The following is a 14,815-nucleotide window of genomic DNA, read 5'->3' as shown; positions in this document are numbered from 1 at the left end:
TAAATTATTTCTGATCAAAGTAAACAGTCCGATGTTACTCACATAATCAACTGGAACTGTTTATGAAAGAGTTCTTAACATTTCTTCAACCACTTGAAAACTAAATGTAGAGCAGAGACAATTAAATATGTGGTAGTCAAGCACAAGAAAAGCAAACCAAGCAGAACAATTACCAAACCAATGAATGACATTGTTATGAATGAAGTCAGTCGATAAAAATGTAAGAGTATTAATTGACAGCAAACTTCAGGTGCCTGATCATATCGATAAAAAATCTCGACAAGTTAACTGAAGTGTCGAAGTTGATTGTGATAGAAGCACTAAGCGCACACCGATGTTCACATTTGGAAATGATTCTTAGATCTAAAATGGACCCAGTTATTCATATTACAAACATTCCAAGGTCATGCTATCGAACTAGGTGTTGTTATATCGAATCCGTGATAAGTCTACAATATCCATCAACACTGAGGTAGAGATTATCGCCAAAATAAAAATCCTGATCAAACAATCCATAATCCGTAATTTTTCTCGAAATGATTCGGTATAACTCGTTGGAAATCCACATGTAGCAATGCTGTTGGAGAAATGCATGTGTGATCGTTCCTTACTGTATACAAATTTCACCAGTTCTTGTTAACATTGTTGTCCGTCTGTGATATTTATTGAACAGTGTTTTTCTAGTTGTATCATATTTCCAATCAACCGATTTCCTGGAGTCTTTGAAGTCTACTAGATACTCGTAAACACAACAAGAGGTTTGCTCCGAATTCTTGTGGTTCTTGTTGAATACTCTTCGCGAGCAAAAACATTTCAGAAGCAATACTCCTGACTGCTCTGGATTGAATGATTCCATACAGTCTATTTCGTCTAGTGTTTTTAGATCTTTTGCTGGAAAAATCCTCACTTGTTTACTTTGTAGTAAATGTTCAAGAGTAACAAAAACGTACGTGATTTTCTAGAACTTCAACTAGCGTTTCCTAATATGACTGATAACCGCAAAGCCTATCATTAAATCATCTGAAAATGGAACTTTTAACGGGTGATGATCGACTGTATTGCCAAACATGCTCCAAACTAACTGACTACTATTAGAAAACAAGTATAGCTGAGGCACCAGTCAATCTAATAATAACACTGATAATCTTCAAACATGACTCATCCGCTGACTGAAACACCAATCTCTTACGAAGATTCGAAATAGATGAACACGTCAATCTAGCTGACCAATATTATAATATTTATGCAGTCATTGTTCATTGTGGTTCTGGCATTGAATCTGGTCATTATTACGCCTTGGTCAAAGACGAAACGAACTGGTTTAAGTTTGACGATAGTCGTGTGTTCCGGCGATGTCTTGAGTTCATTGGAGCCTCTAGAGACACCCTACATTTTGTATTATGAAAGAGAGGACATCAGCAGATCAAGATCTTCAGACGATGTGGTGCTGTAGGTTTTTCCGGGTTTTCCTGCAGCTGAAAAAGCAAATGCGCCACTGGAATCAAAGAAGTCGCCCCGGAGCGCCGATTATTTTTTTTGTTTCATAATTTCATGATTTGTATTACTTTCTTCTTCAATATATTTTTGACAGCTCAAAAAAATAGAGAATAATAATGGTGCTTTACTGCTGGGTTTATAAGCGATCCAATTGTTTTAACCAAAATGTGAGGATTAATGGGTGAGTACAATGAAGTTTGTTGCTGATTGGCATTACAGTGGGTTTCAAATTGCTCATAAATAATTGAAAACTCTTTTTTGTTCGTAATCAGTAAAATAATCAGTATATAAATCAAGGAATGAGAAATATAGTCATTTCTCTTGGGCCGAGTAATAAGCTTTTTCTATTACTTAACTAGAAGTTATGAGTACAGTGTGAATTTTAAAATTATAGAAGAATACGGTGTATAATTTCACCAGAAACGCTAATTTCAGTAAATCAGTACAAGTTGAAGCGACCACTACCGTCGTCAGGAAAAGTCGCCATTCAAATTGTCAAATAGACTATATATAAAAAAAGTGTGCGTCTCGGGACGCCCGGCAGAAGTGATCACTTAAACTAATTTGTAAGCTGAACTATTTAATATTGAAATCGTTCAACTTGGGAAAAGCTTAGGTTATTACTTAAATTTTATATATATTCATATGATAATGTAAGGAAAGGTTATTCATTAATAAAATATTTTATTGATTATTTTGTGTGTGTACATATATTATAGCTACTATAAGCCAATTGTTACTTCCGTAGGATAAAATAATGATACTGATAATGTACATACACAAAATTAGTAGCATCATTTTTAAGCCACGTTTCACATGGTACAAGAATATTACGTGCTTACTCGTGACTAATTTTCGTTCTAATTTTCGTTGTGCTAATTTCGAAGTGTAACATCTATCTTTCGAAATGGAACAAGTTATAGAAACGATTTTCAATTTTATGAAAGTTCGTAAAAAGCCAAAAGAAGCAGGTCTGGCTATAATATCAACTATTATAGAATACTATGAAATAAGTAGTACCGAACTAATGGAAGCATATACATTTTTGCAAAGAGAATGGACTTGAATTTGAGAAACAAAAAACCTCTAATTTATCGGCTTATCGACTCCGACTCTGACATCAGCGATCTGGACTGCGACGATATTATGTCGGGCGAAGAAAGCCAAGTGGCAAAAGCCCCAAAAAAGAGGAAAAAAGAGCCAGAAACGGCTCAACGAATCAAACAGTTAAAACCTGGTTTTTCCCAGACTAAATGGACTAATAAGCCAAAATCAAATAAAACTACAACCGCCTTATCACAAAAGCCGGGCGTGGCACTGGAAGGTCAAATTCGAAAGCCCACTCAGAAAACTGAGTCGGCAAATATAAAGGAAACAGAAGTCCCGCCACCTGACTCAATGGAAGTAGGCGACGAAGAACTAATAACAGACGCCTCAAAAATGACCGGACAGAAACTCGCAAAAAAGCGGATAAGCCATAACCATCCGCGCAAAAGAAAAGTGGGAAGCTTTTAAGACGATCGCTGCTGCTCAAAACATCTCCATATTGCGGGCGGTGAACACAACAGTCCACCTTAAAAATACAGATGATTATAGGAGAATCACTCGGATCCTTGATCAAGAGAAAATACCCTACCACACATATACAATGAAAAGCGAAAAACCACTCGGAGTAGTTTTTCGCGGGGTCCCGGAATCCATAGAGTGTGACGACATCAAGACTGAACTCCAGAGCAAAGGATTTGAGATCCTTTCCATAGCCCGCCTGAGTAAAGCTAACAAGGTACCAATACCGTTCGTGATTGTTTTAGTTCCAAGGAGCTAAAACAAAATATATGAGATCACCGAAATTCAAAACGTGCGTGTAAGCGCCGGAACACAGAAGCCGAGAAACCGAGCAGGGCAATGTTACAGATGTCAAAAGTTCGGTCACACGCAACGCAACTGTAAAGCAGTTCCAGCCTGCGTTAGATGTGCCGGACGGCACATGACCAAGGAATGCAAAAGACCTAAAAACTCGCCCTTGCGATGCTTTAACTGTAAGGGAGAACACCCAGTGAGCTTCCATGGGTGCCCAGAACGCCCTGAAAATAAAAGGGCCTCAGATAGGCCGAACAAAAACAGACAGAGGGGAAACCCAAGGCCTGTCGGAAGAAACACAATCAGGAGCGACGTCTCGTACGCGAGGGTCGTCTCATCGTCAGAGAACGCCTGCAGGCCTCCCGAAGGTCTCCCAGCGGCCTTAGGGCAGCTGCAGGCGCTTCTAGTGAAGTTTACGGTACTGCAATCCATGCTTGCCGGAATATAAAACAAGAAATAGTGCCTAAACGGCCGCAAAACCAAAGAAGTACGCTGCGACTTCCAAAAGAAGCCGACAGAGGACCATGCAATCCCCTGCCGCCCCGCCACAGGAACTCAAGAGAAACTCAAACAGCCGAAAGGATAAGGGGCCATAGGCCCATAAATCTGACTGAAATAAGATAATGAGTATACCTTCGAATTTAGCGACTTCAAAACAGTCTTTTTCATAGATATTGGTTTGCCGAGTCCATTCATTTTTTTACTTTCATGGGTCAATCTCATTTCTCGAGTCGGGAGATTTTGACAAAACAAACCCGTTTCAAGTGAAGTTCACCTTCATCCTCCAGTATTAATTTAATTGATCATATGATTGATCAACCAGAAAATATTTGATCACAATGTATAATTTCCAGGTTCCACTTGGCATTGACAAACATCGTTGGTAGCGGTCAAGAAGTAGTTAGTTTTGGAACACATCTTTATAAAAAACTTTGGTAACTTAGTTTACTATTCTGTGACTTCTTTGCGATTGACAAGCGACAACATAACCTAATTGTCAATGATTTTATCATAGTTGTTTCATTCCTAAGCATATGGTTATATTTATAACAGAATCATATTTCAATTGCACTGCAGATTAAAGAAACTGAATTAGGATAAACATTTCTTGGTCTGAACGAATCAAATTATTTTCAAGATGACTAACAAACTCTCCCCAGAAGCAAAATATGAGTTAATTTCAAGAAATCTACAGGAAGTGTTGGGTGAGGAGAAAATAAAAACTATTTTGAAAGAACGTGATTTGAAATTGTATTGGGGTACTGCGACAACCGGTAAACCTCATATTGCTTACTTTGTTCCAATGTCAAAGATAGCAGATTTTCTTCGAGCTGAAGTTGAAGTTACTATTCTTTTCGCTGATTTACATGCTTATTTGGATAATATGAAAGCACCTTGGATGCTTCTCAATCTGCGTGCTCAGTATTATGAACATTGTATTAAAGCTATGCTCAGTTCGATTGGAGTTCCTTTAGATAAATTAAAGTTTGTGAAAGGTACAGATTATGAACTTTCTAGAGAATACACTCTTGATGTTTATAAACTGTCATCAATCGTAACTGAACATGATGCTAAAAAGGCAGGCGCCGAAGTTGTCAAACAAGTAGATAATGCATTGCTCAGTGGTCTCTTATATCCTGGTCTTCAGGCACTAGATGAAGAATATCTAAATGCTGACGCCCAGTTTGGTGGAGTAGATCAGAGAAAAATTTTTACTTTCGCCGAAAAGTATTTGCCACAATTAGGATATGAAAAACGAGCACATCTTATGAACCCAATGGTTCCAGGATTAACAGGATCAAAAATGTCTTCTTCCGAGGAAGACAGTAAGATCGATCTGTTGGATTCCCCATCAGAGGTGAAAAAAAAGTTGAAGAAGGCTTTTTGTGAGCCAGGAAATATTGAAAATAATGGAATACTCTCATTTGCGAAGCATGTACTGTTTCCTCTGTTCAAGCCCGATGAAGAATTTATCGTACCTAGAAAATCAGAATATGGCGGTGACATCCATTTTATGAGGTATGAAGATCTTGAACAGTCTTTTGCAAAAGAAGAAGTGCACCCTGGAGACCTGAAAGTGGCAGTCGAATCATATATAAACAGGTTACTGGAACCTATAAGGAAGGAATTTGAAAAGCCCGAGCTCAAAAAATTGGTACAGACAGCCTATCCAGCTCAGAACAAAAAAAAGAATCCTACATCCACAGATACTGCAGACGAAATGGTTCCTAGCAGGTTGGATATTCGCATAGGAAGAATAGTTGCCGTTACTAAACATCCCGAAGCTGATTCTCTGTATGTTGAAACGATAGATTTAGGAGAAGAGAATCCTAGAACTATCGTGAGTGGACTCGTTGACTTCGCGTCGATTGAAGAACTGCAAAACAGATTGGTTGTTGTTTTATGTAATCTGAAACCGGCTAAAATGAGGGGGATATTGTCAGAAGGGATGGTGCTTTGTGCCTCTGTGGATGAGCCAAAACAAGTCGAAATTTTAATACCTCCTAGTGGATCATTTCCTGGACAGCGAGTTTATATACAAAATTACGAAAGTGGAAACCCTGACGAAGTTCTCAACCCCAAGAAAAAAGTATGGGAAAAACTACAAGTAGATTTGAAAACTAATTCGGATCGTGTTGCACATTGGCAGGGTAATAAACTGATTACAAGAGGGGGTGGATTTATACATAGTGAAACTTTGGCTTGTGCACCTATAAAATAAGCTTTATTAATTTCAATTTATACGGATACATTTTGACTAATAAGTTATTTATAAAATGTAGAAGATGAGTTGAAGTTTTATTTCACCTCAATATTACATTTTTCATTACACCCTGTACAGAATAGGAACATACATTTGAAATTTAATGAAACACCAAATTCAGTGGTGAATGTTATTTAGAAGGACTGTAAAAAATGTTCTTTTCTAAAAACCTTTTCATAGTCCATTTCATCTCACAAAAAGGTACCAATATATTGAAGTGCACAACATAAAGTCAGACCTCAAAGAAATGAAGCATGGCGTTCCTCAGGGCTTCGTTTCAGGTCTACTATTGTTCATGATCTATGTAGTTTTATAAAACCAGTAACATGTACCTTGTTTGCAAATGATATGACTTTATTATGTTCTCGCAAAGACTTGACCAGCTTATAACCAATGATACGAGATAGCGCAACATTAGCATATAATTGGTTTGCTGGTAATAAGCTGACTGAATGAAAACTAAAAGTATAATTTTGGATTCGTAATTGATAATAGCTTGAGCTAGCTATGACCAGCAAATTTTCTACTGTTTTGATTGTTCTGAGACGTTTCAATAATGTGGTCAGCTTGATGACGCTCAAAAGAGCCTACTAATATTTCACTTGGTTACGTCATATGGTATTCTGATTTGGGAGGTCATTCAGGTAACTCCATTAGTGTTTTTAAGAGCCAGATAAAGGCTATAAGAATATTAGTCAAAGAAGGTTACAAAGATCACTGCTGTCCTTATTTTATTCTATATGGCATTATGCCACTTCCACCCTTAAATACCTATGAAGTTTTAATTAAGATTAATGAAAACGTTAATATATTTGACAGACAATGTGATATTCATGTATATGGAACGAGATCTGCAAGTTTATTGAACCTGCTCAGACGTAAATTAACAATTAGTGAAACTAATTCACTATACTTACATTTGTATAATCATCTTCACTCGTCTCTGAAGGCACTGAGCCTTGGAAAAAGTTCTACTATCAATAAATATCTTTTCTATTTTTATAACATTGAGAGATATATTGACGTGGATAAGTCTTTAGTCTACTATCAATAAGTTTCTTTTCTATTTTTATAACATTGAGGGATATATTGACATGGATAAGTCTTTTAACTTATCTGTTTTTTCGTTAACCAGCTGCCGCACCCCTACGAACGACAACCCTCAGAAGTCGATGCTTGTGCAAGCTAAGGATTAACGAGGTCTTACCTTTTAACGTGATTCCTAACAGAAAGATATAATTGAATGCTCTGCTAACTGATTTTATATTTATGCTTTTAATTAATCTACCCTCTTTACTTCAACTTTTTTTTAGTAATGATTTTATCTTTGTAACTCCGAACAAAGATTTCTGTATTCGTGACTTGCTATAAATATACTGTAGTATGTAAAATGGTCAAGTAAAGTACTCTACTCTACACTCTAGGGAGATAGAATACAAACTGACAATTATCGACCAATCTCAATTATTTGCATTTCTTCAAAAATAATTGAAATAATAATGAAAAAAAGATTGATTGATTGAGGACAATAAGTTCATTAATGAATCACAATTTGGCTTTTGCTTAAATCGCTCAACTACTAGTGCAGCTACAAGGGTTGTGGAGAGGCTGATTGAGGGTTTTGAACAAGGTCACTACATGTGTATTACCCTCTGTGACTTGTCCTTTGATTGTGTTTCCCATGATATACTTGTAGAGAAACTAAATTATTATGGAATTAGAGGGGTAGCTCTCTCTCTTCTTGAATCATATTCATCTAATCGATCTCAAGCAGTATTTTATAACAACAGTTTGTCCAGTTTTAGGGATGTTAAATTTGGTGTTCCACAGGATTCCGTATTGGGCCCACTGTTGTTCATCATATATATGAATGACCCGAGTCCATTCTTATCCCCATATGCAAGTGTTCTATTTGCTGATGACACAACACTGAAATATTCTCATAAAGATTACAGCTCCCTGACCTCTTTAGCTGTAGAAGCCAAGGGGAAAGCCGAAAGGTGGTTCACCGCAAACAGGCTGAAACTAAACAATAATAAATCACAGAACTTAATAGTTACCACTAATACATCTCTACTAGTGGAAAATAAAGTAAAACTGCTAGGATTTATTTTGGATGAAAGACTCAGTTGGTCAAATCATATTAAGCAGTTGAACTTGAAACTGTCTAGCTCACTTTTCAACTTACGACAACTTCGCCTTATTACCAACACTAATACTCTTAGAATCGCTCACTTCTTTCTTTTTGAAACCCATCTTAATTATGGAATATTGCTTTGGGGTAGCTCATCTGCTTCGTGTAGTGTATTTCGACAACAAAAAAGCTATTAGGATCTTGGCTAATGCCATGTGTAGAGAGACTGCCCGACCACTGTTCAAAAATTTTAAGATCATGACTCTTCCTTATTTATTCATTTTAAATACTCTTGTGGAGATCCATAGGAATCTACCAAACTTAGTTACACAGTCTGATATTCATCAACATAATACTAGAGGAGCATACAATATCAGAATACCCAGATAGAGACTTACCAAATCGGTAAATACTTCTTTACATTTTAGATCTAAAATCTAAAAAAGGCCAACATGTTCTGTTTCAAAAACATTATCAAACTTTTTTTAATTGAAAATTCCTTTTATACACTAGATGAATATGAAGGAAAGGTGAAAAAAGGTGGAATAATTTGATTCATGCTCACTGAGACATTATCTCTAAATTATTTACTCTTATATGTATATTCTGCTTATATTCTATTGTAGTATAAGTCTACTTAATGCTTTTGTCGAATGAACAAACTTTTGTGACTTGCTACAAATATGCAACTGTCTATAAAGTGGTTAAATAAAGCACTTACTTATATATGTGAGTGTGTTCTGAAAGATAAAGACAATTAATGACTTCATAATGAAGTAATCGCTCTAAAAAGCAATATCCAATTCCTACTACCAAAGGAAATAATCAACAAAGCAGATGTTCGCTGCTGATCCTGAGAGAAAAAAATAAACCGATACGCCAAAAAATCACAGCCCTTCTAGTGAACCTTTAGTGGGGCCAAATTCAAGAATCTAACTAGTTCGAACTTCCATTGTCTAATATGATTCGAAATCTATGAAAAAAAAATAAAATGAATAGCTGAAAATATCAATTATATTAATTATAAATGAAAATAAACATTAACTTTCTCAATTCTTGGATCTTCATATCCTCATCATTCATTTAATCTTTTTTCAATTCTCGCATATCAGTGAATTTATTTTGTCACTGATATTTATTATCTATGTCATTTTACTTTTAGCAAGTAAGTTAAATGTAATTATGTCCGTATTTATTCATATAATTTATTGTGAAAATCTGTTAATTGGGTGTTACCCGTTAATGAATTAAATAAAACGTGAAATGAAATTAATATGGATCTTCATCAAGTAACGGCCGAATCAATCAGAAAAAAAATAGAAATGAGTAAGTTGAAAATAAGCAAATAAAATTAAAATAAAAAAATCATTTTCATTTGTTCAATTTTTAAAATATTTTTGCTCATTTTTATTTTACTGTAATTTCATTTGAAGTTTTATTGCTTGATATAATTAATATTTTTAGTGTGAAGTAACTTGGTTTGAAGTCTTTTTCAATTTCATTTTTATTTGTTCAATTTTCAATATTTTCCCTTTATTTCATTTCATATTTTATTGCTTAATGTAATTGATATTTTTAGGTATTCATTCTAATTTTATTTGTTCTTTCCTAGATTTCGAATCACATTAGACCAGTGGTTCCCAAACTATGAGTCGAGACCCACTAGTGGGTTTAATTACATAAGTGTCATTTTTTGTATTAGTATATTTGTGTATTATTTTTAAGATTCTGAATCATGTCTTTTTTCGTACCTCAATTATAATATCATCTTTACCATTTTCTTTTAGAGATGTATTTCTCAATAGTGAATTTTCACGATAATAATAATAAATTTTATGAGTAATAATTATACATTATTCAATATGTGGGTTGAGAAAAAAATTCCACAATGAGGGTGGCTCCCCAGGCAAAAAAGTTTGGGAAACGCTATATTAGACAATGGAAATCCAAACTAGTAAAATTCACCATGGAACAACTACTTTCCAACAAGAAATGAAGTCTAATATCTATATTTCTTTAATCAAAACAAAAATTGGCATTATGAATAAATCGAAAAATATAAATGAAATGCATTCATTAAAATCCATAATAAGAAGGTGTGTTCAATGAACCTTTTTCCTGAAGTACACTCACTAGCAGCGCTAGTAGTTCGGTAGGGACAAACACTGCCTTATCCTCATATAAACATATGGTAAAGTACAATTGAAAATGAATATTTTTAACAGACGAAGATGTTCCTGGAGCAGAACTAAAATTTGCAACTGTAATAGATAACAATGTTGTAACATTAAAACGTTGGCTTGCATGCCGTAATTTAAAAGTAACTGAAAAAAAAAGTGAATTAATAGACAGTTTAGTATGCAGACTCTAGTAAAAGAGTAGCGGTAGATTCAAACTGTAGTAAAAGAAATTTTAAATAATTATGAATTTCAGATTTATTTCAGAGTGAAATATGAATCAAATATAGATGGTAATGAAATACATTTAATTAAATATAATAAATGAATATAATTTAATAAATGATTGAGGTTATATCTCTAATATCTCTAATAACATGTATATATACACTAACTATAGATAAACACAATTGCTTTTCTGACTAGTCTGATAAAGTTTTATACTGTATGTACCACATGTATAAAATATGTTAATGATGATGAATAAATTTCTATTTCTGATCATTTGTAATTAACTATGAAAAATTTACTATTCACTTCATGTTTAGAGCATACATATGAATATTTATTTATTTTTTGCCCTGTTAAATCCACTCTCATCGAAGCATGTATCCATTTCTTACATCTAACCTCATTAATATGAGGTTTTATAAATGGTATATAAAATACCTTTTCTTCCGGATATCGATTATTCAACGTACAATTAGCAAAACAGCAATGCTTTTTTGGCATTATACTAGCACAAAATATTTTTTTATATCACATTTATATTTTTAAATAATAAATTAATAATACGTAAATAACACTGTTTTATATGTTGGTCCCTATTACTAGTGCTGCCTCTCGTGACACGTTCGCTGTACTATTCTCAGGAAAAAGGCTCATTGAAAAAAAATCATGAGATCACAAATAAAATTTTCAAATACTGGCTCAAATTCAAAAAAGTTAATTTTTATTCTCGTGCAATATGCAACTGATTAGCTAAATCTTTGTTATGAAACTGTGTGTGAAAATTAGTCCTTCGAGAAAAAGCTGGAAAATAAAGACAATCAACCAAAGTTATGGAAATCTTTTCCAGGAGTTTCCAAAATTTCGGCAGAATTGTCGGGCAACTTAGCCAGTTCCTCTTGAACTGTCACATGAGTCTTCATATGTTTTCCCAAACTACTGCTGTGTATGTATAACTTCTGGCAGATAGGGCACTGTAGCTTTTTTCCCGTATGAAGATTTTGGTGAGCTCGTAAAGCCCCTCCGTGCTTGAAGCTCTTCGAACAGATTTCGCACTGCAGAGGCTTCTCATCTGTATGAGTCAGCATATGTATTTTCAACGAAGATTTGTGACTGAAAGATGTTTCACAATCCTCACACTTGAAGGGTCTCTCACCAGTATGAATCCTGATGTGTTGTTTCAAGACACTTCGGGTGTAGAAAGATTTCCCGCAAAATTGGCAACAATGCGATTTTTCCCCTGAATGTTGCTTCTCGTGAGCCCTCAAATTCCCTTTGAATGCGAAAGATTTGTTGCACACCTTGCATCGAAACGGTCTTTCACCAGTATGAATTCTATTGTGGTTCTCCAAGCGGACCCTTGAAGTAAAACATTTGCAACAGACTTCGCACCGGAACAGTTGGATTCCGTCGTGGGTGAAAGTCCCATGATTTTCCAGGGAATGATTGCACCTGAAACCTTTTGGGCAGTCACTGCACTGAAGAGGCTTTTCTCCTGCGTGAACCCCTAAATGGAACTTCAGAGATTTCAAGTATATGAAACGTTTCGAGCAGAGCTTGCATTCAAATGGTTTTTCTTCTGTATGGAACCTAACGTGGTTTTTCAGTGTCTTCTCCCGGAAGAAGGACTGTTGGCAGATTTGACATTTAAAAGGTTTTTCTCCTTTCTCACAAACTGTAAGATGGTTCTCCAAACTCTTTTTCAGAGCAAACGATTTGGAACATACACAGCATTTGAACTGTTTTTCCAGGTGGGTCTTCGCGTGTGCTGTCAGATTGGAATTCGTGTAGAAAGACTTGGGGCAGATCTTACACTGGAAGCTTCTTTCTTCATTATGAATTTTCTCATGTGATCTGAGGATATTTTTGGTAGTGAAAGACTTATGGCATTTTTCACACCTGTGAAGCCTTCTTTCGGCATGAATCAACTGGTGGCTCGTCCAAGCTTGCGGATTTTTGAAAGATTTTGAACAGAAGTTGCAGAAATACTGCTTTTCGTTATGGACTTGCTGGTGCTTTTTCAGTCTGTCGCGATTTTTGAAGCTTTTCAGACAAACGTCACACTTGTGTGGCTTGTCCTCTTTATGGAGTTGTTCATGAACTTTGAGATTATGGATAACCCTGAAAGATTTCAAGCAGATTTTACACTGAAAAGGTTTCTCGCCTGTATGAATTGACTGGTGTTGGATTAAATGTCCTTTGGAATTGAAGGATTTCAAACATACAGTGCACTGAAATTCCTTCTCTTTTCTATGAGTAATAACATGATTTCTCAAAGTAGTTTTTGATATAAAGAATTTTGAACAATCGGCACACTGGAATGGTCGTTCTCCCGTATGAGACCGAGTATGGCTGTCAAATTCAATTTTTTTTCGGAAAGACTTTGGGCAGACTTCACATTGAAACTGCCTTTTCTCTTCGTGAAGTTTCTCGTGAGATTTCAAGAGAACACTTCTAGCGAATGATTTAGTGCAGATTTTGCATTTGAACAATTTTTCTTGTGAATGACTCACAATGTGGTACTCGAATTGATATTTATAATTGAAAGATTTTGGGCAGAAATAACATTTGAAGGGTTTATCTTCTCTATGCTCACTCTGTATATGAACTTTTAGTGATTTACTGCTTTTGTACAACTTCGAACAGAAACTACATACAAATATTGTTTCGCTGTGACTCTCTTCATGCATTTTACATTCATTTTTATGTTTGAAAGTAAGCGAGCAGATTTTACAACTAAACGACTTTTCTCCTGTATGAATTCTCTGATGCGTTTTTAGATGACTTTTCTGGATAAAACATTTTGAGCAAATTTCGCACTGAAACGGCCTATCCTCATGGTTTTCGAGCAACAATTGATTCTGATTATTTGATTCATATTTATTGTCGTCGATCATATCTTTACAGTGCATGTCACTCGAAGCTAACTCATAATGTTGTCGACAGTCAATTTTGTGTTTGACGTCCTCCTCAACATCAAAGCTTTTATTGCACACATCACATACTATTGTCGCTGAACTAATTTCAGATTTTATATTTTCATAACTTATATCAATGCTTTCGTTTTTTAACTGTTCACATACAGCGCCTTCAGAAAAATTTTCTGCTTTGCTGTCATAATTATTTTCCTTATACTCATTAACTGTTCCTTCGACTCCATCTTTTGCATTTGCTTCAACACCTGAAGAAGAAAAACCTTTAATCAAGTCATGATGAATATGTAAAAAAAATTACTTGAATTAGTCAAGAAGTTATCAAAAGGTTCTGTCTTTACAGAAATTCCTTCCAAAAGTCCTTCTTTTTGATCAGTTCTTAAATGATAGTTTTCCGTTTCAACTTGAATCATGGTTATCAGAATTTTCAGCAGATTTCAGCGGACTACCAGCATTTTTTCATCAATGATAAGAATAATATGTGGCAATAACAAAAAGGTAATTCAGTCTTTGGCAATAAACAATATAACCAACAATCATTTAAGCATTTGACTTCCATTGAAGTCACAAAATTATTATTCTGTTGTGTTGATAATGACAAATGACAGTGATTGGAGTGAATAGTGACACAGAACAATAAACAATGCTGTGATACCGACCAGAAGCAGGACTTCTCACTTTCCCTCTATAATAAGTACTCATGGCCCTTGCTTTCATCTTAAGCCAGCTTCCTAATGTGATTATGGCTCTGCTATGTCGGGCAATTTGACAGACTTCGGTGATCTGATCACCTATTGTCTTGACCTTGACTTTCTGTTTTATTGATATGTGCAGAGAAAAAAAAAATATTATCGCAAATTATTCCTGGATCTTTTATTTAATTACATATGTTTATATCAAACTCGTCTAAAGAACTCAACAAATAGTTGAATTTACCAGTTTCTGATAATGAAGCATTGTTATGAACTAGCGAACTGAACACATCAATATATATATTTTAGTCGTTTTTGAAAGCAGATATTTGATTTTTGGTACGGGCATAGACCATTTTTCGTAATACTTAGCTCAAGTGACAGCCTCAAACCCAGCCTATCACGATCTCGCGAAAAGGGCAAATTCTCGATATTTTGCATCTGCACAAACTTTTTTTCAATGTAACCTCCACCACAACTCTTGCAAGACATACAAATGTCACAGTAAAAATAATCATAATTGAACGCCA

The 14,815-nt window shown here is 35.1% G+C and overlaps 2 protein-coding genes across 2 annotated transcripts; one reads left to right on the top strand and one right to left on the bottom strand.

The window, feature by feature from the left end:
- Window positions 1-4,333: 4,333 nt before the first annotated feature.
- TyrRS (Tyrosyl-tRNA synthetase) lies at window positions 4,334-6,147 on the top strand. Its single transcript, XM_023170329.2, has one exon. It carries the CDS (start codon window positions 4,496-4,498, stop codon window positions 6,077-6,079), a length of 1,584 nt encoding a protein of 527 aa, XP_023026097.2. The 5' UTR covers window positions 4,334-4,495; the 3' UTR covers window positions 6,080-6,147.
- A 3,631-nt stretch (window positions 6,148-9,778) lies between these two features.
- On the bottom strand, window positions 9,779-14,187 carry LOC111514093 (uncharacterized). The gene is made up of 2 exons (XM_023170331.2): window positions 13,895-14,187; window positions 9,779-13,841 (listed from the first exon to the last, which is right to left on the bottom strand). Exons 1-2 carry the CDS (start codon window positions 14,004-14,006, stop codon window positions 11,482-11,484), a joined length of 2,472 nt encoding a protein of 823 aa, XP_023026099.2. The 5' UTR covers window positions 14,007-14,187; the 3' UTR covers window positions 9,779-11,481.
- Window positions 14,188-14,815: the final 628 nt, after the last annotated feature.

This window comes from Leptinotarsa decemlineata, unplaced genomic scaffold (genome assembly GCF_025532065.1).
Source record: "Leptinotarsa decemlineata unplaced genomic scaffold, Ldec_3_MD MMD2_tig00000591_RagTag_RagTag, whole genome shotgun sequence".
Taxonomy (NCBI): domain Eukaryota; kingdom Metazoa; phylum Arthropoda; class Insecta; order Coleoptera; family Chrysomelidae; genus Leptinotarsa; species Leptinotarsa decemlineata.
This window is presented reverse-complemented; position numbering and strand designations above follow the sequence as displayed.